Here is a 26,692-nt window from a genome sequence, read left to right as displayed (position 1 = left end):
CCGGGAGGAGAACCCAGTGGTGTCAACCGCGTGGCAAAGGCGCTGATGCCAAGGCGCCCCGGTGCCCGGCCGGCCGGGCTCAGCGCTCAGACGGGCTGAATGCGGCCCTTGTTATTATTATTAATGGGAGCCTCTGTGGTTGTTTCTGGCTGACGGTCGGAGCCGAGGGCTGCAGGCACCGGCTGGGGTTTGGCTCGGGCTCCCCCAGTTTGCTTCCCCGAGCTGGCGGGCGCGCACACACGCGTGCACAAGGGCGCACGCAGGACCCGCCTGAGCCTGTGACTATTTGCGGCTGTTTTTTGTGTCTTTTGGCCCGGCAGGGCCCGGAGCCCGTCGGTGGTGCCCGCGATCGCACGTGCCAGCCCATGTGTGCCTTGGGGGGTGCCTCGGATGCAGCCCCCCCAGACCCCCAAACACGCGCGCGCCCCAGGACCAGCGGTGCGCCGCTGTCCCAAGCTCCTGGTGCTGAACCAGGGGGTGCTGATAGGTGGGTGGGTGGGGGAGCCCCGGGACCGGCGCCCCTCCCCGCCCCTTCCCTGCTGGCTCCCCGCCCCGCCGCCGCCTCCCCGCTTTCCCGACTCCGCCTCCTCCTCCCGGCCGCCCTCCCGGCCCCTCCTCTCCTCTCCTCTCCCCGACTCCCCCTCCTCCCCGCCCCTCCTCCCTGACTATCCCTCAGTCTCTGCTTCTCTCTCTCTAGACTCTCTCTCTCTCTCTCTCTCTCTCTCTCTCTCTCTCTCTCTCTCTCTCTCTCTCTCTCTCTCTCACCCTCTCACCCTCCCTCTCTCTCTTCCTCTCTCCCTCTCTCTTAGTCGCTTAGTCGGGCAGAGGAGTCACCCACCACTGTGAACCCCGACCAGGGGGAACCTGCTCCAGGCTGTAGCTGCAGGTAAGGGTCCCCAATTCCCCCCCCAGGTGAGCTGTGGGGGCGGGAGTGAGGAGCAGATGCTGTAGGTCCCTCTCATTTGGTTGTATTTGGGGGGGGGGGCTGCACAGCTAGAGGTGGAAGGCACCTGCAGCCGCTAACATGCCTCAGCCCCTCTCCCATTCCCAGGGAAAGAAGGGGGACAGGGAAGGTGGGCCCTCCCCTCCCTCCACCCCCCGCCTTCCTGTGTCTGGGGCTCCTTTCAGGCTTGCTTGTTTGGGGAGTGGTGGTCTCTGAGCTGTCTCTGGGGAACCCTCTCTGACCTCCTACCCCCGACTCTCGACTCTCCTGGTTCTCAGTTCCCAGGGCTCTTCTCCAGTCCTCCAGTCCCAGGGGTGTCTCTTCTGCTCCCTGTCATCTGTCTTGGGGGGATCTAGTCTCTCCACTTCCTCTCCCTGGAAGCTGTCACTTAATTCTCCTCCTACACACCTTTGTCCCCGCCTCCCCATGGGCTCCCCCAAACTCCTCTTTTTTTTGTCTTTTTTGTTTGTTTGTTTGCTTTTGGGTCACACCCAGCGGTGCTCAGGGGTTACTCCTGGCTGTCTGCTCAGAAATAGCTCCTGGCAGGCACGGGGGACCATATGGGACACCGGGATTCGAACCAACCACCTTTGGTCCTGGATCGGCTGCTTGTAAGGCAAACGCCGCTGTGCTATCTCTCAGCCCCCCCCCCCAACTCCTCTTGAGCCCCCTTGCCATCCCTGCCATGCCCATTCTCCCAAAACTCCCACTCCTTTTAGTCCTTCATACTGGCTCTTCTGGGATGCATCCCAGCACGGACAGCCTGAATCTCTCTCTCTCTCTCTGAGAGAAGCAATGCACCCCTAAGCTTTCCCATCAGCTTGGGAGGACCTTCTGGAAGACCAGAAGGTGGAGTACCACCTTTCTTCCTAATGGGGCCCCCAAATTCTGGTGGAAGTGATAAGAGGGGCACCTGAATCTAGAATCCATGCGGTGGGGTGGGGGGTGGGGGTCCCCAGCGCCCACATGTCCCCCTAGCTGGGGTCAAGCATGCCCCAGACTAGCAGTGCCCTACCAGAGTTGGCATGCATACTCTGTGCTCTGCCCGCTCAGACCAGGCCCTTGCCCTTTCCTGGCCTCAGTTTTCCCATCGGGGCTGTGGGTGCGAGTGTGTGTTGTGTGTGCAGGCTTGTGCCAAGCTGGGGTGCTGCGGAGGAGGGACAAGGTGGTGGGACCACAAGATCAGTTTCAACCCACTCTCCTCCAGAGTACACCTCACAAGCAGGACTCTGGGGTGGGGGTCCCCAACTGGTGCTTGTTTTCTGGCACCCAGGAGACCAGCTGAAGTTTCCAGACCCTGAAATGGGGATTTCTCAGTCCTGTCCCAGGGGCCCTTGGCCCCAGGGATGGAGAGGAGGGGCGGGTGGGTGAGACAGCGCCATACGCCTCCACCTGATCCCTTTGGCCCTGAGTTGCGAACGAGATTAGGTTTCTGGGGGCCCCAGCAGCAGCTGAGCCGTGGGCCACCGGCAGAGGCAGGAGCGCACAGACCCACAGACTGAGCCAGCCGCCTGCTGGACTGAGCTCAGACCTCTGTTCCCTGCACAAATATTTACATGGCGCTTCCTCTCCCGGCGCCCCGGAACCCAGATTTCTCCCACAATGAGCCTTCTCCCCCCTCCCGCCCCGCCCCAGCACTGCCCCCCCCCACGTCTTCCTGGGTGGTGACAGGTGATAACAACACAGGACAGGAGAACCTCCAAAGGGAGGGAGGAAAGGAGAATTCAGGACCCTAGAGGTCCCGGGGCTCCCCCAGAATGCTGGCAAGGGAGGAGGGAGGAGAGAGCTCCTGGCATCCTGGTGGGCTCGTAATTAGCCTAAGTCGTTGTTAATTAGGGGGCTGCTAATTACACGCTCATTAGAGGCCCTGCTGAGGGTGCTGAGGCCCTTGAAGAATCACCCCCTGTTCTGTGGGTCCCCACACATACATGTAATCACTCATATATGTCCACATGATGCCACTACACATTTAGAAACAGACACACTTCACAGGAAAGTTCTGTCCAAATACTATCTCCCTCCCCACAAGCCAGCACATAGCCCAAGACTCCTCAGGGGTGAGGGGGGCACCCAAATTGAAACCCCAAGAAACACAGGCCCTGCTCCTGGGAAACAGAAGTTACGGGGGGAATCCTCACAATGGCCCAGAAAGGTGGGCTGGAAGGGTTCTGAGGGTGCCTCCCACGGTCTCTGTCCTTTTTATAGGTTCTGGATTCTGTGCCGAAAGGGGGGCTCCCCCTGCTCTGTGACATGAGGATGGGGACTCCTCAAAGAGGGTGGAGTTGTTCTGAATCTAGTGGTTAGGGCCAGGGACGCCCCCAGAGGAGACCAGAAGGTGTGATGGTGGTGGTGGTGGTGTTTGGGGGAGAATATTCAGAACCGCCAGGAGGGAGTGTGGGGGAGGCCTCTGGGAGCAGGAGGGTTGAGGCGGGTTGAAAGAATCTGAATTCCTGCTGTGAGGCACTTCAGACAGGACAGAAATAGCCCCTCAGACCCAGGCCCAGAGGCTGCAGGAGACAGAATGTCTGTCCTCGAACACACACACTATGCCCTGTGGAATTCAGCTGCATAGTGCCCTTTGCAGGTGGGCAGGCCACCTACCAGTTACTGAGACCCGACCCCAGCCAGCAAAACCACCCAATGGACCTGGTTCCTTATGCCCATCACAATGTCCATCTTGAAGCCTGGACCCGGAATTTCTGTGTAGTTGCTTAGCCAAGGCCCACCTGTGTGGGTGAGACAGCGCCATCCGCCTCCACTTGATCCCTTTGGCAGCCACTCCCTTTAAAGTGCTTTATAATATTCCACCTGTCATTACCACCATCATCTGTTTTTCCGAGCACAGCTCTGGGTCTATGTGTGTGTGTGTGGGTCCCCCAATCCTCCTGTGTTTGTACAACCAAGCAAATGTTTGAGCTGCTTCTCCTGCCCATGCCCCTGGAAGCCGAACCATCGTGGGGTGCCAGGTATCTGGGGATCTTGGAAATGGTCTTGGAGATCGATTTGTCTTCCCAGGAGCACCCACCTCTCCGAGTCTTTCTGGTCCTCAGCTCCCCCTGCAGCGGGCAGGCACAGGCAAGGGTGGACACCCCTCATGCAAGTTTCCTCCCCTCCTTCTGCAGGCCCCCCACATCACCCTCCATGGCGCCACTGGCCCTGGTGGGGTTTGTGTTCCTCTTGGGGACGCCCCCATGCTGGGGGGCAGCCACCCCGACCCCCTCTCTGCCGCCGCCGCCCCCCACGAATGAGAGCGACGGCAGCACGGAAGGGGGGTGCCAGGGCTCCAACCGCTGCCAGCCCGGCGTCCTGCTGCCCGTGTGGGAGCCCGACGACCCTTCGCTGGGCGACAAGGCGGCGCGGGCAGTGGTCTACTTCGTGGCCATGGTGTACATGTTCCTGGGCGTGTCCATCATCGCCGACCGCTTCATGGCGTCCATCGAGGTCATCACGTCCAAGGAGAAGGAGATCACCATCACCAAGGCCAATGGCGAGACGAGCGTGGGCACGGTGCGCATCTGGAACGAGACGGTGTCCAACCTGACGCTCATGGCGCTGGGCTCGTCGGCGCCCGAGATCCTGCTGTCGGTCATCGAGGTGTGCGGCCACAACTTCCAGGCGGGCGAGCTGGGCCCGGGCACCATCGTGGGCAGCGCGGCCTTCAACATGTTCGTGGTCATCGCCGTGTGCATCTACGTCATCCCGGCCGGCGAGAGCCGCAAGATCAAGCACCTGCGCGTCTTCTTTGTCACGGCCTCCTGGAGCATCTTCGCCTACGTGTGGCTCTACCTCATCCTCGCCGTCTTCTCCCCCGGGGTGGTCCAGGTGAGCGAGCGAGCCAGGGAGCGAGGACCCAGGTGTGTCCGGAAGTGGTGGTGGGTGGGGAGCGTGGATTGGTGCAGCTGCAGCGGGAAGTCACGCCCACAGGCTGGAGGGCTGATTGGGGATTGGTGGAGGTGCAGAAAGGCCCGCCTGCGGGTTGAAGGGCTGTTTGGTGATTCGTTTAGATGCAGAAAGGCCCTCCCACAGGCTGGAGGGCTGATTGGGGATTGGTGGAGCTACAGAAAGACACGCCCACAGGTTGCCTGGTGATGTGTGTAGGTGCAGAAAGGCACGCCCACGGGTTGGAGGGCTGACTGGTGATTCGTGGAGGCACAGAAAGACACGCCCACAAGCTAAAGAGCTGATTGGTGATTCGTGCAGACGCAGAAAGTCACGCCCACAGGTTGTAGAGCTGCCTGGTGATTCGTGTAGACACAGATAGGTACGCCCACAGGTTGGAGGCTTCCTGGTGACTCCTGTAGGTGTAGAAAGACACGCCCACAGGCTGGAGGGCTGATTTGTGATTCGTTGAGGCACAGAAAGACACGCCTACAAGTTCAAGGGCTGATCAGTGATTCGTGCAGACGCAGAAAGTCACGCCCACCGGTTGTAGCACTGCCTGATGATTCGCGTAGCCGCAGAAAGGCCCGCCCACAGGTTGGAGGTGCAGGTGCCTGATGGAGGTGCATGGAGGACGGCCTTCAAGGAGCCATACTGGAAGCCAGGCGTGCCCCAGGCCTGTCTAATGGTGCTGCTGGTCCTGGAAGGCTGGGGTTCCATTGCACAACCTAGGCACCCAAATGGGGGTGCCCTGGGTCACCCAAGGGCCCTGTCTTCGAAGAAACGAGCACACACTGCCAGGGTTCCCATTCTGGCCAGAGGATGGGACTCTCCCAGGCTCCCTCTCCCCCATCCCTTCTCCCTGCCTTGTGCATAATTCAGTCCCGCCTTTGCAGTGAGATCTCTCTCCCTCTTGAATAATTCACGCCACACTTGTCCAATCCCGCTTGTTTTCCGACAGTGCTAATTAGATTGGCGGAGTCGGTGTCATTTGCCTAATTTCTCTCCCCCCTGCACTTGCAGAAAGTAAGCCACTCTGGCTACCTATGGCTCTTGCACACCTCCTCCGTTATTCATAACTGGTTTCCGAGGTCAGGGTAATTCCTTCTGCCTCTTCAGAGTTGCCTAGATGCTACCTCCACCCCCTCACCCCTAGACAAGGCCAGTGCCCTTACAAAAAGCAAGGCCTGGCTGCTTCACTCCTTCCCACAGTGGGAAAATCTAGACCTACAGCTGGAACGTGCGCCCCAGTGACCCCACCGCGACCTCTCATCTGCCCCATGTCTCTTGTCTGGAAAACATTTGCCAGACTTCTTTCCCACAACTCAAGGGCTGCCACGCTCATTGGCATAATTGATTTGTGGGCCTGGCTTAATTTACTCCCGGGCATGTATAATTTATTTGAGGCTGCCCAGGATTCATTTGCACATGTGGCTGGTGGCCTTGTACCTTAGATCTTACCAGGGATAGTTTCCTTCCAGGAAAAATCACAAATCAAAGACAGGTAAATTCTCTGCACCTTTATATTTTTTGGGGGGGAAGGGGACCTACCCCTTCAGGTTCAGGGCTTACTCCTAGCTCTATACTCAGGAATCACTCCTAATAGGCTCAGGGGACCCTAGGGGATACCAGGATCAAACCCCGGGTTAGCTGCATGCAAAGGAAGCACCCTCCCCACTGTGCTATCTCTCCATTCATCGTCCCTTTAATAACAGAGATTTGAACCATCCTCTCTACGCTGCTGCGTGAAATTCCCTTCTTTTGGGGGGAGTACACCTGGCAGTGTTGGGGTAACTTTCAAAAGGATAGGATCTGGGGATCTCCCAGGTTAGTATGAGTTCAGTTCTTCTGAGCCACGCCCACAGTCCCACACCAAGAAAAAAAAATTTTTTTTTTTTGGTTTTTGGGCCACACCTGGTGGTGATCAGGGGTTACTCCTCACTCGGCACTCAAAAATTGCTCTTGGCGGGGCCGGAGAGATGGCATGGAGGTAAGGCATTTACCTTTCATGCAGAAGGTCATCGGTTCGAATCTCGGCGTCCCATATGGTCCCCCGTGCCTGCCAGGAGCAGTTTCTGAGCACAGAGCCAGGAAAAACCCCTGAGCACTGCCGAGTGTGACCCAAAAACCACCAAAAAAAAAAATTGCTCTTGGCAGACTCAGGGAACCATATGAAATGCCGGGTATTGAACCCTGGATCGTCCTAGATTGGCTGTGTGCAAGGCAAAACACCCTACCTACCACTGTGCTATCACTCCGCCTGTGCCTGTCCCCTACAGTCCACCCCCTAACTCGGGATCAGAGCCATGAGTTCATTTGGGAGATGAACTTAGAACAGAAGCTGGCACCAAGGCCCCCTTAACACCTTTCTCCATCCACCATGAGAGTGTGAGACTGTGTGCATCTGTGTCAAAGTCACACTTTGGGGGCTGCAGCAGGGCCCTACGTGCTCAGGATGAGACTGATGCTGGCTCCTTGTAGTGCTGAACAAGTTTGGGCATAAGAGAGAAAGAGCAGGATGGGCACCTATGCTATGCCCTGGGGAGCAGGGAGGAAAGAGGCATGATTGGCATCTGCAGAAATGGCACCACATGCCAAGTTTGCACCGATGTCATTCTCTGCTGGGCTGTCACCAGTGGGAATGTCCGTGGTGCCTTCTGAAGTCGTGCCAGACATGGTACTTAATTTTTCCAGGGAAGAATCCCAGGGGGTTGGGGGGCTGGGTAGACATGGCCTGTGGTGCTCAGGAGCCTAGACAGTGCTCCTGAGTGAGAGGATCTCACCCATGCAGAGTACCTGAGCCTCATGTCCCTCCAGGCCAGCTGTGAGGGGGCTGGACAGCCCCAGTCTCTGGAGCTCCTGGCCCCTTGTTGGCCCTAATCATGTTGCTTCCCCAGAAATACCCCTAGAAGAATCCCAATATCTGGGCTGGAAAGATAGCACAGCAGTAGGGCATTTGCTTTGCATGTGGACAATTGGGGAGGGTCTCTGTTAGATTCCTGGCTTCACATGTGGTCCCCCGAGCCTGCCAGGAGCGATTTCTGAGCGCAGAGCCAGGAGTAACCCCTGAGTGCTGCCAGGTGTGACCCAAAATCCAATCAATCAATCAATTAAAAAAAAAAAAACAAGAATCCCAATATTCTCTCTGGAGCCTCTCCTGCTCATGGAGCCATAAAATGGTTTATTCTCACAGGTGGATAAGTCTGTGCCTTCTCCAGAAATACCCCATTAGTAAAGGCCAGAGAGATAGTACAATGAGGGAGGGCACTTACCTTGCTGCATCCTACTGGGGTTCGATTCCCAGCATCTCATAGGGTCTCCCAAGCATTGCCAGGAGTGATTCCTGAGCGCAGAGCCAGAAGCAACCCCTGAGCACAGCCGGGTGTGGCCCAACCCACCCACACCAAAGAGAGAGAGAGAGAGAGAGAGAGAGAGAGAGAGAGAGAGAGAGAGAGAGAGAGAGAGAGAGAGAGAGAGAGAGAGAGAGAGAACAGTGAAGAAGGTGAAGAGAAAGAAAGAACTGGGGAAGACAGGAAACGATGGAAAGATGCAGATGGCGGCAGATGCAGGAGAGGCACATTGGAGAGCGAGCTCACACGTGGGCCCAAAGCTGGAGCACCCCCTTCCAGCGTGGGGTCCTGACATCGCACCCTTGCTTGGCCATCCCGCAGGTGTGGGAGGCACTGCTGACCCTTGTCTTCTTCCCGGTGTGCGTGGTGTTCGCCTGGATGGCCGACAAGAGGCTACTCTTCTACAAGTATGTGTACAAGCGCTATCGCACTGACCCACGCAGTGGCATCATCATAGGCGCCGAGGGCGACCCCCCGAAGAGCATCGAGCTGGATGGCACCTTTGTGGGTGCTGCAGATGCAGCGGTGGGAGCACCGGGCGACATGGGCTCCCTGGGCCCAGGCCCTGCCGATGCCCGGGAGCTGGATGCCAGCCGCCGTGAGGTCATCCAAATCCTCAAGGACCTCAAACAGAAGCACCCCGACAAGGACCTGGAGCAGCTGGTGGGCATCGCCAACTACTACGCGCTGCTGCACCAGCAAAAGAGCCGTGCCTTCTACCGCATCCAGGCCACACGTCTCATGACCGGTGCAGGCAATGTGTTGCGCAGACACGCGGCTGATGCCTCACGCCGGGCAGGTCCTACAGACGATGCGGCCGAGGACGAGGATGATGGTGCCAGCCACATCTTCTTTGAGCCCAGCCTGTACCACTGCCTGGAGAACTGTGGCTCAGTGATGCTGTCCGTGGCCTGCCATGGCGGGGAGGGCAACAGCACGTTCTACGTGGACTACCGCACCGAGGATGGCTCGGCCAAGGCTGGCTCGGACTATGAGTACAGGTGGGTGGCCCCAGGCACCTATGCATGGGGAGTGGGGTGGCTACCAGCCAGAGTTGGTCCCTCAAAGGGATGCACCTGGCAGTGGGCTGAGCTGCAGTATTATTCGTCGAGCTGCATCATCATGTGAATTTATGCACTTATTTGTTTGTTCACTCACTGCTTCTATCCATCCTTTCATGTGTGCATCTACTCAATTGGCCATCATCTTCCCACCTATCCATCCATCCAACCATTCATCTTTACATCCATTCAGCAACCTACTCATCTATTATCCACCCATCCATCCATCCATCTATGCACCCATCCACTCATCTATCCAACTATCCACTCACCCATCCGTCCATACTCACCTATCTTATCTATCCATCCACTCACCCATCCATCCACTCATCCATTCATCCATCCATACACCCATCTATCCACCTACTCATTCACCCACACACACACCCATCCACCCATTCACCCATCCCTCTTTTCTACCCATCGATATACTCACCCATCCATCTATCCATCCACTCACCTACCACCCACTCACTTATCCATCTACCCATCCATTCATACACCCACCCCCCTGTACATACAATCATCCACTCACCCATCTACTCATCCACCCATCCACCTACCCATCCATATGCTCACCCATCATCCACCTACCCATCCATCCTCTCACCTATTCATCCATCCATCTACTCACCCATCTATCCATCCACCCACCCACCCATCCATCCATCCACTCACTCATCCATCCATCCAACCCATCCATCCATCTATGCCCGTATCCATTCACCTACTCATTCATCTGCCCACATCCATCCACCCATCTATCCACCCAACCCTTCTATCCAAGTCCACTTCATGCCAGTTCCAGTTCTTGGCACTTAATACCCAGCACCAAATAAGACAGGTACCCAGTCCAATGTGATAGTTCCATGAACAGGGCATTTGCATGAACAGGCCTTGCACATAGCTGAGTTTGATCCCTGAAAACCTATATGGGTTCCTGAGCCCTACCAGGAGTGATCCCTAAGTTCAGAGCCTGGAGTGAGCCCTGACATAGCTGGGTATGGCCTGAAAACAAAACAAAACATAAAAAAACAGGCCCCATGGCTGTCACTGTTACATGTTCCTCGCCTACTTGTGAGTTGTTGTGTAGGATGCCACACTTTTCTCCTTATTATAGTTCCATGTTCTGTACTGTTAACAGGCAGAACAATTACACACACATCATGTACCCCACTCACCCCATTACATCACCTAATGACTGTTTGACAAGTAGTGGACTGGCCCTTCTGTTGAGACTGCCCCAAAAGGCTGCACCATCTTGCCTAAGCCTGTAGCCAGCAGTACTATCTAAGACAGGGGCACTTGGTGTTGTTCATGCAACAAAAGTGCTGGTTGCTGACTATCTCAGACCATATACTCATCTTTAAGCAATCTATGCCTTGCTTAAAGCAAAAAATAGATTCTGAGCAAACCATACACACACACACACACACACACACACACACACACACACACACACACACACACACACACACACACACACACACACTGACTACCTGCTGGCTGAGATGAAGGAGAAGAGAAATCCACATTCCGTATCCTTAAGTAGCAGCACTGTAATAAACTCAGACCTAGAGCAGCAGCCAGCGATGGTTAAGTGCCTTGTGCAAAAAAGTCAGGCAGGGTGAGAGGAGCCGCAGTCCCAGCCCCAGCCTTCTCCATAAGCCACTGGTTCAACCATAAAACAAACCTTCTGTTTCTTTGTGTCTCGCACCCCCGCACCGCCCACCACACTCTGAGCGGACCTGTGACCTCTCCTCATGCAACAATTCCTACCTGCTGGGTCCCAGCTGCTTTTCAGGGAGGACATAAAGTTAGGTAACTTCCTTGTCCTCATCTGACCTTATTTTTTTTTTTCTTTTTCTTTTTTGGGCCACACCTGGCAGTGCTCAGCACTTACTCCTGGCTCTGCACTCAGGAATCACTCCTGGTTATCCTCGGGGGACCATTTGGGATGCCAGGCATGAACCCAAGTTGGCCAAGGTGCAAGGCAAACCCCCACCCTTTGCTGCGCTAGCTATTGCTCTGCCCCCTGACCCATTCTGGCAAGAGGAGCAAGCCAGGGTTAGCCTGGGAATGGGGCCACACCTAGAACTGCTCAAGGACTCTGTGTTCAGAAATGACCCCTGGCAGTGTTTAGGAGTCCATATGTGGTGCTGGAATAAATAGACCACGACTGGCAGCTTGCAAGGCAGAATACCTTCTTTCTCCCTGGTGCCATCTCTCCAGCTTCTGGAATTTGCGTTTTTGAATAAGATTCCCCAGGGATCTGGAGAGATAGCATGGAGGTAAGGCATTTGCCTTGCATGTAGAAGGACGGTGGTTCGAATCCCGGCATCCCAGATGGTCTCCCGAGCCTGCCAGGAGCGACTTCTGAGTGTTGAGCCAGGAGTAACCCCTGAGCACTGCCAGGTGTGACCCTCCCCCCCAAAAAAAAACCCTCCAAAAATAGGATTCCCCCAGGGGAAGGACAGTCTTGGTTGAACAGTCTAGTTCTGGGACTTAGCCTGGACGGTAAGGCCTCCTCCAGGAAGTCTGCCCTCCCCAATCCTTCAGGGGACCAGCTGTCCTGTTGGGCTTCTGCTCACCTCCTCCTGGAAGTCCGCTTTGATTCCCATTCCCATCCTGTCTCTCCACCACCCCCAAGCTGGCGTGTTCTCCTGGGAGGCCGCCCTCTCCGGGGTAGGGGCGAGCGCGGGGACCCCTTCCCCGCCCTCGGCCCTGCGTGCCCCCTCTTCACCCTGCCCCTTGGCCCGCAGCGAGGGCACGCTGGTGTTCAAGCCGGGCGAGACGCAGAAGGAGCTGCGCATCGGCATCATCGACGACGACATCTTCGAGGAGGACGAGCACTTCTTCGTGCGGCTGCTGAACCTGCGCGTGGGCGACGCGCAGGGCATGTTCGAGCCCGACGGCGGCGGGCGGCCCAAGGGCCGGCTGGTGGCGCCGCTGCTGGCCACGGTCACCATCCTGGACGACGACCACGCGGGCATCTTCTCCTTCCAGGACCGCCTGCTGCACGTGAGCGAGTGCATGGGCACGGTGGACGTGCGCGTGGTGCGCAGCTCGGGCGCGCGCGGCACCGTGCGCCTGCCCTACCGCACGGTGGACGGCACGGCGCGCGGGGGCGGCGTGCACTACGAGGACGCGTGCGGCGAGCTCGAGTTCGGCGACGACGAGACCATGTGAGCGGGACTCGGGACTCGAACCAGGAGGGCCCGGTTGGGGTGGCGGGGAAACACCGGGCGGGGCGGGCGCGAGGAACGGGGCGTGTGTCGTGGGCGGGGCCTTGGAGGGCGTGGTCGATGGAGATTGGGCAGGATGTGTTCTGGAGGGCGGAGCCCTGCATAATAAGCGGTGTGGGCGTGGCCTGTGGGAGTGGGCGGGGCATAAAGGATGTGGTCTCCGGGAGATTGGGCAGGATATGTCCTGGAGGGCGGGGCCCTGCATAATGAGCGGTGTGGGGCGTGGCCTGTGTGAGTGGGTGGGGCATGGAGGGCGTGTTCACCGGGAGATTGGGCAGGATATGTCCTGGAGGGCGGGACCCTGCATAATGAGCAATGTGGGCGTGGCCTGCGTGAGTGGGTGGGGCATGGAGGATGTGGTCGCCAGGAGATTGGGCAGGATATGTCCTGGAGGGTGGGGCCCTGCATAATGAGTGGTGTGGGGCATGGCCTGTGGGAGTGGGCGTGGCCTCCTTGGTTGTGGTCATAGGAGATTAGGCAGGCTATATCCTGGAAGACAGGCCTGCATAATGAGTGGGGTGTGGGGCGTGGCCCATTTGGGTGGGTGAGGCCGTGGAGGGCGTGGTCGCCGGGAGGTTGGGCAGAATATATCCTGCAGGGCAGGACCTGCATAATAGACGGGGTATAGGACCTGGTCTATGGGAGTGGGCAGGGGCTTAATGGAAATGAGGCATAGGTGGGACTCGGCCTTGGGTTGTGGTCATAGGAGATCAGGCAGGATATATCCTGGAGGGTGGGACCCTGGGTGGATATGGGGTGGAGCCTTGTGAGTGGGCATGGTCTCCAGAGGTGGGCGTGGTCATGGGGCTATTGGGCAGGATATATCCTGGAGGGTGGGGCTCTGAACAATGGGCGAGCTATGGCGTGGTGTATGGGAGTAGGGGGGCCTTCATGAAATTGAGGAGTGGGTGGGGCCCTGGATTGTGATCATATAGGATATAGGCAGGATGTATCCTGAGGGCAGGCCCTGTACTTTTAGGTTATGGGGCGGAGCCTGTAGGAGTGGGCGGGGTCATGGAGAATATTGGACAGGACATATTCTGGAGGGCAGGCCCTGTACGGTGGACCATGGGGCATGGCCTGTGGGAATGGGCGTTGCCTTCACGGGATGGGACGTGCTCATGGAGATATTGGACAGGATATATCCCGGAGGGCGGGACTCTGCTTCACGGGTGGATAATTGGAAGTGGCCTATGAGTAGGCGTGGCCTTCATAGGACGAATGTGTGGGTGGGGTCTTCGGGGAGATCGGTTGGGCTATATCCCCTCACAGGTAGTCTATGGGGCGTGGCCTTAACAGGATGGAGGTTTGAACAGTGGACTGTGGTCCAAAGACTGATGCTCTGTGATCAGAGCATCCATGGGGGTGGTATAGGGAGTCTGGTGTGTGATCATGCTTGCTTGAGTGATGAAGGTAGGGGAAAGGAACCTGGTTCAAAGACAGAGGGGCAGGAGTGATAATACAGAGGGCCTTGCACCTTTCCATCCCTGGCACCTCATATGGGTTCCCGAGCATCATCAGGAATGAGCCCTGAGCACAGAGACAGGCGTTAGCTCTGAGCACCCACGAGTGTACCCTATCCTAAAATAAATTAAGATAAAAGACTGGTCAGGAGTGGGAAGGGAAGAGACTGGAGTGATGGACTATCATAAAGATAGTAGGGGCAAGGGCAGGGGGAGGGGGAGGTGGGTGGGAGCCCAAAAAGAGCCAGGAGAGGGGAGACAGGATGCAGAACTGCAGGGCTTCCTTGCAGGATGGCATGTGTCTTGTGGGGTGAGGAGTGGGCTGGCATCCGTGCAAATAGAAGGTGGGCTTGCGGCATGGAGATGGGCAGCGACCCTGGCAGTGGGCATGGGGCGTAGGAAATGGCTGAGGTCCTCAGGAGGAACCTAAGGAGCAGGAGCCTGGCTTGGGAGGCAGTGGGGAAGGGTCCTGCATCAAGCAGCAGAGAAAACCTGGGGACAAGAACAAGGGGGAACATGGGCGAGACTGTGGGAAAGAGGCTGATGGGGACGGGGACCTTGGAAGGTGCTGGGGGCGTGGCAGGGTGAGGCCCCAGGCCCTTGCAAGTGGGGGTCCCTAGGGGCATCGCCCAGAGACACATCATGAGGCTCAGACACCATCCGCAGAAATAACCGAGTCAGCGCCCGGATGCCAGGCCACCCCCAAGCACACATGCCCCCTTCTCCCCAGTGTGGGCTGGCAGCCGCCTGCCAGGGCCGCAGAAGGCACCGCCCCCGCCTCGCCTGCTCCCCGCCGCCCCCGCAGCGCCGTCTGTCTCCCTCCTCCCGCCGCCCACGCCCACGGTGCTCCCGCCGCGCTGCGACCCCGCCTGCCAACGCCGAGCTCCTCGCGCCCCTCCCGCAGCCCACGCCCACGCCGCCTCCCCCTAGGGGTCTCTCCGGATTGCAAACCCTCCTCCACCACCTTTCAGATCCAGCCTTGGACGCACATCCTGGGGCTCCCATCCAGCCTTGGACCACCCCCAACCTCCTTGCCCTCTCCCCCTCCTCCTTTTCCCTCTGGCTCCTGGTGAGAACTTGGGGAACTGAGCACGCCCCCACGTTTTTTCCCCTGCTGGTCCTGGTCCTTTCTGCAATCTAACTCGCTTCCCTCCTGCTTCAGCGGCCCCTCCCCGCCGCCGCCACCACCACCCCAGCACAGAGGCTTCCCCAATCCGGGACACCCCTGGCCCCCTCCGCCCCTGCTCTGTTTTCCAGCTGTGGCTTCGGGAGGCAGAAAACCAAGAAGCTAATTAGCGTTTAGGGAAATGCATCCGGCTCCTCAGACAGGCAGGCGTTAATTAGGGGTGCAGCATGCTTGGAGGGGTGACCCTGGCAGGATCAACATAGGGATGGGGGACAGACGCCCAGAGGTGGGGAGAGAATGAGAAAGGAGGGAGATAAAGGGAGATAGAAAGGGGGGGGAGGGAAAAGAGGAAAGTAAGGGAAAAGATGAGGGGAGAGGAGAGGAGGTGCCAGAGAGAAAGCTCAGGGGTTAAGGTGCTTGCCCAGCATATGGCTGACCCGGGTTCAATACTTAGCACCCCACGTGGTTCCCCAAGGCCCATTAAGAGTGGTTTTTGAGTGCAGAGCCTGAACACAGCTGGGTGTGACCCCCCACCCAAACAAAGCAGCAAAAAGAATGTAGGGGTGGAAGAAAGGAAGAGAGGAGAAAGGGAGGGAATGAGAGAGGAAGAGGGGAACTGAGATTTAGGAGAAATGAAGAGATGAGGTGCAGAGAAATGGGGGGACATTTTCTCTCAAATTCAAGGAAGGAGACCCACCCACCCCCATGTTCTACGGACTGGACCAGCAAGTGATGGTGGGATAGGAACAGAAACCATAAGCCGGAGGGTCCCAAGGAGAACCTCCCTCGTACCCCTCATGCCATCTGTCTTTGGTTCCTCTTTCCGGGGACCCCAGGATACGCATCAGTGTCCCAGTGCCTCTGCGGGACAGTGAGGGTGTGGGAGGGACCTGTCTGCCCCCTCAGACCCTGATGGTTTCAGCACCCAGGACAGTCCCTGTGTGCACAGCTCTGTGTGCCCCAAAGGGATTGACACCCCTGTCCAGGGAATGAGGGAGAAGACCAGCAGGCGCCATGGAGTGGGGTGACCTGCTCTGAGGAGGGGTCGTCTCACTTTCTACGGTGACGGTGCTTGCTTTGGCCATTTCTTTGCCTTGTCTTTTTTGGATGGAGATCTTCCAAGCCCTGCTTGGAAGAACATTCTTCAACCAGGCTGCTGACTTCCTGCAGGGGCCCCAGCTTCCATGCTGGTCCGTCCTAGGCTTGCGCAGGCAAGGCAGGCACCTTACCTTTAGCGCCACCGCCCGGCCCCTAGTTTTCTTTTTTAAAAACTTTATTTATTTATTTATTTATTTGTTTGTTTGTTTATTTATTTTTGGGCTTTGGGCCATATTGAATCTAAACCCTTCGGTTCTGACCCTGAACACTGGTAAGACGGGTCTGAAGTCAGAAGGCAGCCTGTAAAATAATCCAAACACACACACACACACACTTAAAAAAGGAGAAAAGGGGCCCGGAGAGATAGCACAACGGCGTTTGCCTTGCAAGCAGCCGATCCAGGACCAAAGGTGGTTGGTTCGAATCCCAGTGTCCCATATGGTCCCCCGTGCCTGCCAGGAGCTATTTCTGAGCAGACAGCCAGGAATAACCCCTGAGCAACGCCGGGTGTGCCCCCCCCCCAAAAAAAGGAGAAAAGACTTTGGAAAATTCCCCACATTACCCTCATTCCTATCCGCTGGCCACCACTCCAAGCAGCCAGCGTCACACAGATCCAGAAACAAAAAAGGGCTTTTAACCTTTTACCCTTTCCACCCAAGCTTTTTATATGACGAAAAAGTCCCACCTGGAAGGTGGGACCATCAGGTTTCACTACCAATCACAGGGGCTACATTCAAAGAATTCCATCCAATGAGAAGCAATGTGGATATTGATTGGTGTAGAACAAATCCCATAATCCCACAGGGCCACATCTGGCTCCTAAATTACTCCTGACTCTGCCCTAAGAAATTGCTACTGGCTAGGGGGACCACATGGGATGCAGGGGATCAAACCTGTGTCAGTCCTGGGTCAATTTCTTCTTCTTCTTCTTCTTCTTCTTCTTCTTCTTCTTCTTCTTCTTCTTCTTCTTCTTCTTCTTCTTCTTCTTCTTCTTCTTCTTCTTCTTTTCTTCTTCTTTTCTTCTTCTTCTTGTTCTTCTCCTTCTCCTCCTCCTCCTCCTCCTCCTCCTCCTCCTCCTCCTCCTCCTCCTCCTCCTCCTCCTTCTTCTTCTTCTTCTTCTTCTTCTTCTTCTTCTTCTTCTTCTTCTTCTTCTTCTTCTTCTTCTTCTTCTTCTTCTTCGTTTTTTGTTTTTGGGCCACACCCAACAGAACCTGGGTAGGTCCCTTGCAAGGCAAACGCCCTCCCCACTGTACTATCGCTCCAGACCCTGGTCATTACATTTTATGGACACTTGAAACATAGGGTCAAGACAGGCAGAACCCAGAAGCAGGTGGCGATCTGGGGCACCAGGACCAAAGTTGTTGGAGCAGAGACCAAGACAGGCATGCCAGCGCAGGAGCGCAGGAGCGCAGGAGTAGCTGTGGGAGAGCCAAGAAGCAAAGAAAGACAGCTGGGAGGCGCCGGCAACAGATGCCAGGAAATATCGAGATACCCAGAAGGGGTGCCAAGGTGGTGCCTCTGTCTTCATGGAGTGGGGGGGGGGGAAGCACCCTCCTGAGTTGGCCACAGCATGCGGCCGAGTGTCTTGGAGTGTGGGCGCGAGGCGCTCAGCCTGGCGGTCCTCCCTGAGCTGGCTGAGTGTGGGCCGTGGGTTTGCGTTTCTGGGTGCTGGGGCCGGCCCGCTGCCTCCTACAGCTGAAAACGTTGTTGGTGTCGAACCAAGTGCGCCTCCGGGCGTCGGGGCTTCGTGATGGTGCGGGATTGTAGGGGGAGGCAGCCAGCCCCGACTCTCCGGCCGCCCCCTCCCCTGTTACCATAGCAGCCGAGTTGCTGGTGGAAAGCACTTAGCCCTGGTGAACTGTCCTCTTGGGGTCCCAACAGCTGAAGGATTCTTGTTAGCACATGTTTGGGGGTCCGGGGTCCCTGGGGATTAAGGGGTACAGCAGGGAACACCAGTGTACCCAGGTCACTGCCTGGAGAACGGGCAAGTTCCCCCAAAGGTTCCCGCAAAGGAGGTTATGGGGTGCAGGAGGTCAAAGTCAGGCTTTAGGAGGTGCATTAACTCCGTCAATGACAGGAACGATGGCCAGGGTCGTGGGACTGCGTCTGGGGGTGCGGGGAAGGAAAGATTCCCATACACGCAGGGACTGCACCATGCTCTCTAGAGTGTCTGGAACTGCTCCTAGCTTTGTGCTTAGGGATCATTCCTAGAAGTGCTTGTGGTCAGCCACATGCACGGCGAGCGCCCTCCTCCCTAGATTATGTCCCCAGCTTCAGGGATCTGCATATTAAAAGTGATGACCCCAGTGGTGGATCCAAGGCTTAGGGGTTCTGTGCCCAGCCCCTTAAACCCTCAAACACCTCTACTAAAGAAAGTGGAGCCAATAGGAAGACAACTACAGGAGTGGAGCCATCTGGGAAGATATTGTGGAATGGCAGGTGTAAAGGTGCAAAGGCTTGAGGCATGGGTGGGCCTGGTGTGATAAGGGGCAGGGTAGATGGAGTGAGGTTACTGCAGGAAGAAGGGGTGTGTAGAGGAATCTAAAGGGTTCACAAAGACCTAATTTACCGGTGGGGTGTGTGTCCTGTGGATCACTTCTGGAAACTTGGAGCAGAGGGATGACCCTTCTCAGTTGTGTTTTCTGGGGAGTCCTCTGGTCACTGTGGGGAGAACTGTATGTAGCGGGAAGCTCAGCCTTGCAGATGGTCTGGGAGGCAATTGGTGATGATGGGGGACCACTGAGAGGCAGAAAGGGGTGAAATCAAAACACACCCCTGTCATCTCAGAGTCACATTCCTTCCCTTTACCCCAGCGCGGACCACGGGAGATTTGTTAAAATTTTAAGTGTGCTTAAGTGTGCGTGTGTGCGCGCTCGGTGGCTCATTCCCAACCTCTCTGATAGAGCGGGTTATGAAAAATTACACCACTACGGCGGTAGGAGGCGCTGTAGGAAACACCCTGCTGGCTCCATTAGAGGGCTTCATGCCACACACACACCCTTGCACCCCCTATCACAGGAAAACTCTGCAGGTGAAGATAGTGGATGACGAGGAATATGAGAAAAAAGATAATTTCTTCATCGAGCTGGGCCAGCCACAGTGGCTGAAGCGAGGGATTTCAGGTGAGGGCTGTTGGGCTGGGGGTGGGGGGAGCCCCCCAGAAGTCCACCTTCAGGGCTATGAGAAGGAACTTGGCAGAAAAGTGAACTGACTCTCTCTCTCCTCTCTCTCTCTCCCTTCTCTCCCCCAGCCCTGCTCCTCAATCAAGGTGAGTTTTTGTGACTTCAGGCTCAGAAGACTGTTGGGGGCACTCAAGGGGAGAGTTTGGGTGACCCTAGAGATAGCACAGCAAGGAAAGAATTTGCCTGCAGTGACCCAGGTTCCGTCCCCGGCACCCTATTTGCTCCCCAAGCACTGCCAGGAGTGAATCCTGAGCAAAGAGCCGAGTCAACCGTGAGTACAGTTGGGTGTAGCCAAGATACAATAAAAAAAGGCTGGGCCGGCGAGGTGGCGCTAGAGGTAAGGTGTCTGCCTTACAAGCTCTAGCCAAGGAAAGGACCACGGTTCGATCCCCCGGTGTCCCATATGGTCCCCCCAAGCCAGGGGCAATTTCTGAGCGCGTAGCCAGGAGTAACCCCTGAGCATCTAACGGGTGTGGCCCGAAAAACCAAAAAAAAAAAAAAAAAAAAAAAAAAAAGGCTGGGGTTGGAATTAGAGACCCAGGCACCCTCTGAGCTCTTTGTGCTTGTTTGGGGGTGAGGAGAAAGCAGAGCTGAGACTCTCTGGAGGGTGGAGCTAGTGTGAAAGTTGGAGGGGTCAGTTCAGTTTGGGATGACAGGTAGGGGCTTGGAGCTTAAGATTGAGTCCTGTTTGTAGATATAATTGGGGGGGGGTAAAGCTGGAGAGATAGTATAAGGGTTTAGACACTAGCCTTGCATGAAGTAAACCCCAGCTGATTCCTAGCACTATACCTGGTGCCTGAGACCTGCCCAGAGTCAGGAGTAACTCCGGAGCACTGAGCCAGGAGTCACCCACTGAGCACAGTCAGGAGTGATTCCCTGAACACCACTGCGTGGGGCCCAGAACCAAATCAAACCAAAAATAGGGGTATGGGGCCGGAGCAATAGGGCATTTACCTTGCATGTAGCCGACCCAGGACGGAGCCGGGTTTAATCCTCGGCATCCCATATGGTCCCCTGAGCCTGGCAGGAGCGATTTCTGAGCGCAAAGCCAGGAATAACCCATGAGCGCCCCAGTCTGTGGTCCACAAACAAACAAACAAAATCCCTCCTGACAGGCATGGGGGACCATATGGGATGCAGGGAATTGAACCCAGGTTGGCTGCGTGCAAGGCAAACACCCTACTACTGTGCTATTGCTCTGGCCCAGGTTAAGGAATTTATGAGTGGGGCTCTGTGGTTTGGAGGGGGTCCAGGACAGAATTGGGGTTGGTAAGGTTAGGAGTCAGACTAACTCAAGTCAGACTAAGGAAGTGTGTGTGTGTGTGTGTGTGTGTGTGTGTGTGTGTTATTTGGGCCACACCTGACAGTGCTCAGGGGTTCCACATGGCTCAGTGCACAGCCCTAGAGGTGCTGTGTCAAGAAACGGGAAGTAGGGGCTGGGAGTCCTGATTTGGGTCCCTTGAGTTTTGATCTACCCCCCCAATGCCTCCTGTGGCAGTAGACGGAGGAGACCGAAAGCTGACCGCTGAGGAAGAGGAGGCTCGCCGTATTGCTGAGATGGGCAAACCCATCCTGGGGGAGAACCGGCGGCTGGAGGTCATCATTGAGGAGTCCTATGACTTCAAGGTGTGTGTGATGTATGCATGTATGTGAGGAGGAGTCTTCGCTGAAACAGTTTCCTGAGGTGGGGGAGTCCAGGAGCAGAACCCCAAAGGGCACGGGATTGAGGTGCGAGGAGTCAGTCAGCACCGTGGACAGCTCCTCCTTCACTCCCCAACCTTCCCCTCCTGGCTAGTAGATCTGGGTATGGAAGGCTCAGCCCCAACGCACCTCCTGGATCTGCCGTGGGCTGTAGTGTTGTAGTTACACACACACACACACACACACACACACACACACACACACACACACACACACACACACACCGCTCCAATTCTCTTTTGTCCCCAGAACACGGTGGACAAACTCATCAAGAAAACCAACTTGGCTTTGGTGATTGGGACCCACTCGTGGCGGGAGCAGTTTCTAGAAGCAATTACGGTGAGCGCAGGTAAGTGGAGAGGGAGGAAAGAGAGGGTCAGGGGAGGCGGAAACCCAAAGGGACCTGACAAAGGGACAGAAATATGCCTGGCAGAACAGCAGAGGCAGAGCAGGAGTGGGGGGGGGGAGAGAGAGAGAGAGCGAGAGAGAGAGAGAGAGAGAGAGAGAGAGAGAGAGAGAGAGGATGAAAGAGACAGGAAAAGACAGAGACGTGGGATGCAGACAAGGGAAGCAACTGGGCGCTCGGGAGAGATGCTGGGAGGAACAGAGGAAACAGCAGATTTGGGCCCCGAACAGACTGGAAAAAGGAGAGGAGCGGGTTGGAGGGGCGGGTGGATGGGGTGAGGGAGAAGGTGGGAGAGGACAGAGGATCAAGGAGGATCCCGGGGAGGACATGGACTGGGGATTGATGGAGTGAGGCACAGACAGAGCCATCTCTGTTGCCATGGAGATGGTCGCCAGGACACCCAGCCCCTCCCACCTGTGCCTCTAACCATTGGATCGAGCCCTAGGCACCCCACACTGCCCCCCTGTGGCCTGAAATGCAATGGCAACCGGGCGGGCTAAACTGAGGTCCAGCTCTCAGACTGGACCTGAAGTGTCCCCAGGGGAGTCCAGAAGGGCTGCAGTGGCATTTCTGTCCCTTCACACGAATCTGATCTCACCAATTATTGGACCAAAGTCACAGTCCCATAAGGGATGTTTAGTCCTGTGCCCCTTGAGTGACATCCCGGAGTGGACAGAGAAGAGACCCCAGAGCAAGGCTGGCTGAGAGCAATTATGAAGTCTTGCTCAAACAGAGGGTGAGTCAGGGAGGGCTTCCTGAATGAGGAAGCTGCTTGGTGCTGTTCTCAATGGGATTAGGAGTCAGCTAGTGGGGAGAAGGAGAAGACAGAGGGGCTTGGAAGAAGGCAGAGGGAGGCCAGGGCCAGACCACACCTGGACGCCACTGGGAACTCGAGTTTGCTTTTCCCAGCACCAATGCAGCACCTGTTGCCCTTTATTTGGTTTTTTGGAAGGGGGGTCTCATTTCTTTTTTCTTTTGGGGCTGTACCTGGAGGTGCCCAGGGCTTCCTTCTGATTCTGCACTCAGGAATTACTCTTGGTGGTACTTGGGGGACCTTATAGGATGCCTGTGATCAAACCCTAGTTGTCCATGAGCCAGACAAGCTCCCTACCCACTGTACTACCTCTCTGGCCTACAGACCATGATTAATGCTAATCCTCTCTGCTCACCCCCTGCTGCAAAGGATTCTGGGAAAGCAGGCATTTGTTCAGAGAGCAGGGAGCTACTGTTAGTGGGACTGAACCAGGAACTGAGGGTTTCTAGCTGCGGAGCAGCTGTCAGTCGTCGTAAAAGCTTCTGGAAAAGGAATATTTTTAGCTCCGGAGACAGGAGCAAGGGATCTTGGGAGCCCTGATATTTTGAGCTGGATGCCTGTTCTTTTCTGGCTTTGAGGCATTCTAAATTAAATTTTATTTTATTTTGGGGGGCTGTGGGGCCACACCTGGAGGTGCTCAGTGGTTCTTCCTGGCTCTGTACTCAGGACTTACTCTGGGCGATGTTTGGGGGACCCTATGAGATGTTGGGGATCAAATACATCCATGGCAAAAGCCCTCCCCATTATGGCTCTGCTTATATTATTATTATTATCATTATTATTATTATTATTATTTTGGTTTTTGGGTCACACCCGGCAGTGCTCAGGGGTTACTCCTGGCTGTCTGCTCAGAAATAGCTCCTGGTAGGCACGGGGGACCATATGGGACACCGGGATTTGAACCAACCACCTTTTGGTCCTGGATCGGCTGCTTGCAAGGCAAACGCCGCTGTGCTATCTCTCTGGACCCTATATTATTATTATTTTTTTGTCCCCTCTCCTCCAGAATATTTTGTTTTATTATCATTTGGGGGTCATATCCAGCAGTGCTCAGCTCAGGCACTGCCCAATGGTTACTCCCAGCAGTGGGTGTTTGAGGGACCATTTAATGCCAGGATGAACCCCTGTCTCTGCATGGAGGGCACCTGTGCCCAAACCCTCTGAGCTCTTTCTCTCTAGCCCCCAAGGTGACTATTTCCTGTGGGCTCTGGGCATGCTCCTAGCTACCAAGGCTTCCAGGAAAACAGGGATGTGCCCCCCGGAAGCTGAAGGAAATGGAGGCTCTTCTGGCCAAATGAACCCCAGCTGGGTCATATGCTCGTAGGGGACGAGGAGGAGGAAGAGGATGGAACCCGGGAGGAGCGGCTGCCATCCTGCTTTGACTATGTCATGCACTTCCTGACGGTGTTCTGGAAGGTTCTGTTCGCCTGCGTGCCCCCCACGGAGTACTGCCATGGTTGGGCCTGCTTCGGCGTCTGCATCCTGGTCATCGGCCTGCTCACAGCCCTTATCGGGGACCTGGCCTCCCACTTCGGCTGCACAGTTGGGCTCAAGGACTCAGTCAACGCCGTGGTGTTCGTGGCGCTGGGCACTTCTATTCCGGGTAAATCCCCTGGACTGTGAGGGCTGGGGTTCCCCACTCAGAGAAGCCACATGAGGGTCATGAGGGTGGCCAGATTAAGGGTGAAATCAGGCAGCGAGAGCCTGGAGTGATAGCACAGTGGAGAGGAAGCTTGCCTTGCACATGGCCAAACCAGGTTTGATCCCCAGCATCCTTGAGGGTCTTCTGAGCACTGGGGAGTGATCCCTGAGCACCACCAGATGGGGCCCAACACATTTTGTAAATCTGACAGGCATTGGCTATTGGGTTCCATGGGGGCCAGGGAACCTGTGTGTGGATGACCCCTGACTTCTGCCAACCCTTGTCCCTGCAGACACGTTCGCCAGCAAGGTGGCAGCTCTTCAGGACCAGTGTGCCGACGCATCCATCGGCAACGTGACGGGCTCCAACGCTGTGAACGTGTTCCTGGGCCTGGGTGTAGCCTGGTCGGTGGCCGCCGTGTACTGGGCGGTGCAGGGTCGCCCGTTCCAGGTACGCACCGGCACGCTGGCCTTCTCCGTCACGCTCTTCACCGTCTTCGCCTTCGTGGGCATCGGGGTGCTGCTGTACCGGCGCCGGCCGCACATTGGGGGCGAGCTGGGTGGCCCCCGTGGGCCCAAGCTCGCCACCACCGCACTCTTCCTGGGCCTCTGGTTCCTCTACATCCTCTTCGCCAGCCTCGAAGCCTATTGCCACATCCGCGGTTTCTAGGGCGCTCCCCATCCTACCATCCCACCCCAGTGGCTTTTGGGGCCCCCACACCGCGCACATGCGCCACAGACTCAGCCTGAGGATGATGAAGGTGCCCCCCCTGCAGGGGTCACAGCCTCCTTTGCTCCTGGGGACCTAGTCCCTCACCGCAACCCGATCCTTCTGAGAGGGACCCCATCACCCTCACCCCGCTGCTGCCTTTCCTGGCAGATTCTGTACCACAGAGTCCCTCCCCACAGAGCCCCATAAGGGAGATTATTTTAGCTCTCTCCTTAGACACCCCACCTTGCTCTGTCCTCAACCCATCCTCCTTTTTATTTAATTTTTTTTGCGGTGCCAGGGATCAAACCCAGGGCCTCCCACATGCAAAGCATTGCCCTCTACTGCTGAGTTACACGCCCCTTTAAGGACCTCCTGCCACGGGAGGGGGTGCAAAATAAGGGGAAACCTCCCCGTTTCCCCCTTTAGAATTCAGCCATCTCCAGTGGGGTCGGAGTGGGTTTTTCAGGAGTTGATCTACCCCTCAACTCCCCCCACGCAATGTCCCAGGTCTCGGCCCTTCCTCCAAGCCTCAGGGAGCTGGGATGGGGCGCTGGAAAGAGGGGTCACGCCTCTGATCTCTCCACTCCGGCCCTTGGGGGCGACTCAGGGCTTGGAAAAGAGAGAGAAGTTTGGGGTTTCCAGCGCTGAAGGGGGGCACCATGTGAACCTGTAACTTCTCCCATTCCAGCGCCTCCCACTACCTCTGAGAGCCGGGCCATGCCTTGGAGGAGGAGGGACTGTGTGTGTACACGTGTGTATAGTGTGCTTGGGGAGGGGGGACGCGGGAGGGTGCATGTCTTGGGGAAAAGGGGGGACCGACTTTCCTTTGACGAGGGCAGCAGACTCCCCCAGCCATGAGACTCGACTCTGGGGAGGAAGGAGCCAGGGAGAGCAGCCGACCTCCCACGACAATCTAGAAGGTTAATTCATGCCCTCAGTGCCAGCCAATCTGGGCAGGACCCTCGAAGAGAAGCTCGAGGTGTCCCAGAGGACCAACGCTACAAGCCAGCAAATGCTGCCACATCTCTGCCTGGTGGGGAGCAGGGGTGGGGGTGGGAGGGAGGGGCTGGGGACTGGGGGTGTGGTGGGCATTTTTAACTCCGGAGGCCACCCATCTGCTGGGGGGGCCACCTGCATTTCTTACTGTTGATGTTTCCCGCCCAAAGGACATGCAGGGTGTGGGAAGTGCCGCCCAACTCTTGGGGACTCCCCACCCCAAGGATGACCCTACAAATCCCCAAGACTCTGCTTCCCACACACCTGTAGCGTCCCACCGTCCTGTTGTGCATTGGCCCCAACACCCCCAGACCTGTGACCCCTTTTGCTCCTTCTTTCTCCACTACGAGCTGAATACCGGTCGTCATCCGTCTCTCTCTCTCTCTCTCTTCTCTGTGATTTCTGTAAAAATTGCCATAAAACTTGGATATTCTGCCTGAGGAAAAAAACAAAACCAAAAACATTCTTCCCATGGAGAGTTGGGATTCGAGGAGGACCCAAAGGGGTGGGTGTCTGGCCTTGGGCATCTGTGAAACTTCCCCATCTTTTACTGGGCTCAGGAATGATCAAATTGACAGCCAAAATCTGGCTGTCTTAGCCGCGCCCCATGCCACACCCCTGGGTGGGCGCTTTCCTGGCCACGCCCCCACGGTTGCCAAAAACTGCTCTTGGCCACACCCCCATCAATGTCTGGGAACCGCCCTGGCGACCCCTCCACCAATGGCCGGGAAGCATCCCTGACCACGCCCACCAAATGGCTAGGAAACGCCTTAGCCACGCCCTACAACTGGCTAGGAAACTTTAGCCACGCCCCTGCAGTGGCTGGGAAACACATTGGCCACGCCCAGCAAGGGCTAAGAAACTCCTTGGCCACGCCCCTACAAATGGCTGGGGAACAACTTGGCCCCACCCACCAATGGCTAAGAAACACCTTGGCCACGCCCCTACAAACGGCTGGAAAACAACTTTGCCCCGCCCACCAATGGCCAAGACCACGTCGGCCACGCCCACCAATGACCACGCCCCTTCACAGCACTCGCGGACTGCTTTGACCACGCCCCTGTCGTTGCTGGGA

General features: G+C 56.5%; 1 protein-coding gene across 1 annotated transcript; it reads left to right on the top strand.

Annotated features, from left to right (window-relative positions):
• Positions 1–737: 737 nt before the first annotated feature.
• On the top strand, positions 738–25,644 carry SLC8A2 (solute carrier family 8 member A2). Its single transcript, XM_049787242.1, has 10 exons — positions 738–886; positions 4,066–4,765; positions 8,494–9,173; positions 11,996–12,418; positions 19,184–19,287; positions 19,416–19,433; positions 20,846–20,973; positions 21,298–21,397; positions 23,593–23,871; positions 24,203–25,644. Exons 2-10 carry the CDS (start codon positions 4,085–4,087, stop codon positions 24,577–24,579), a joined length of 2,790 nt encoding a protein of 929 aa, XP_049643199.1. The 5' UTR covers positions 738–886; positions 4,066–4,084; the 3' UTR covers positions 24,580–25,644.
• Positions 25,645–26,692: the final 1,048 nt, after the last annotated feature.

Source organism: Suncus etruscus, chromosome 14 (assembly GCF_024139225.1).
Source record: "Suncus etruscus isolate mSunEtr1 chromosome 14, mSunEtr1.pri.cur, whole genome shotgun sequence".
Taxonomy (NCBI): domain Eukaryota; kingdom Metazoa; phylum Chordata; class Mammalia; order Eulipotyphla; family Soricidae; genus Suncus; species Suncus etruscus.
Note: the sequence above shows the minus strand (reverse complement) of the source record. Positions and strands in the feature narration are given on the sequence as shown.

Bases quoted from the DNA above. Each gene is read 5' to 3' on its own strand.
- SLC8A2 (XM_049787242.1), top strand. From the start codon at position 4,085: ATGGCGCCACTGGCCCTGGTGGGGTTTGTGTTCCTCTTGGGGACGCCC. The intron at 4,766-8,493 runs GTGAGCGAGCGA...GCCATCCCGCAG, and splicing joins TCTCCCCCGGGGTGGTCCAG to GTGTGGGAGGCACTGCTGAC. The intron at 12,419-19,183 runs GTGAGCGGGACT...CCCCTATCACAG, and splicing joins TTCGGCGACGACGAGACCAT to GAAAACTCTGCAGGTGAAGA.